This window comes from Myotis davidii, unplaced genomic scaffold (assembly GCF_000327345.1).
Source record: "Myotis davidii unplaced genomic scaffold, ASM32734v1 scaffold534, whole genome shotgun sequence".
In the NCBI taxonomy this organism is placed as follows: Eukaryota; Metazoa; Chordata; class Mammalia; order Chiroptera; family Vespertilionidae; genus Myotis; species Myotis davidii.
This window is the reverse complement of record NW_006286678.1, coordinates 374,581-374,990: the sequence shown is the minus strand read 5'-3', so window position 1 is coordinate 374,990 and position 410 is coordinate 374,581. Positions and strand designations below refer to the sequence as shown.

At 64.6% G+C, this 410-nt stretch overlaps 1 protein-coding gene across 1 annotated transcript in view; it reads right to left on the bottom strand.

The window, feature by feature from the left end:
* GRIN3A (glutamate ionotropic receptor NMDA type subunit 3A) overlaps positions 1 to 410 on the bottom strand; it is a 158,984-nt gene that overhangs the window by 157,908 nt on the left and 666 nt on the right. Inside the window, exon 2 of the mRNA XM_015560455.1 lies at positions 56 to 402. Within this exon, the coding sequence (XP_015415941.1) occupies positions 56 to 402 (347 nt within the window). The remainder of the gene's footprint in view (positions 1 to 55; positions 403 to 410) is intronic.

The following is a 410-nucleotide window of genomic DNA, read 5'->3' as shown; positions in this document are numbered from 1 at the left end:
AGGTCCCAGCCCCCAGCGGCGCCCATCTCCACTCCACGCGCCCGCGTGCTCTCACCTGACTCTCCCGCGGAAACTCGCGGCGCACGATGCTGATCACTGGAATGTGCAGAACAGAGCTGACCAAATCGAGCTCCATCATCTCGCCCTGGCTCTGGGGGAAAGCCAGCAGCGCCGATACCCCCTGCACCACCACGGTGTGGCACACGCTCTGCAGAAAGGAGAAAGGGTCACTGCTCCACGGCGAGCTAGGGGAGGAGAAAGGCAAGAGCGGCAGATCGCCCAGGCCCGCTTCGATGGCCATCACTACTTCCAAAGACAGGTTGTAGGGCAGTAGCCCTTCCACGCGGTTCAGGTTGTCCACGGCGAAGAGGAGGGCGTCCCGAGGCCACAGGGTCTCGGCCCCTGCGCCC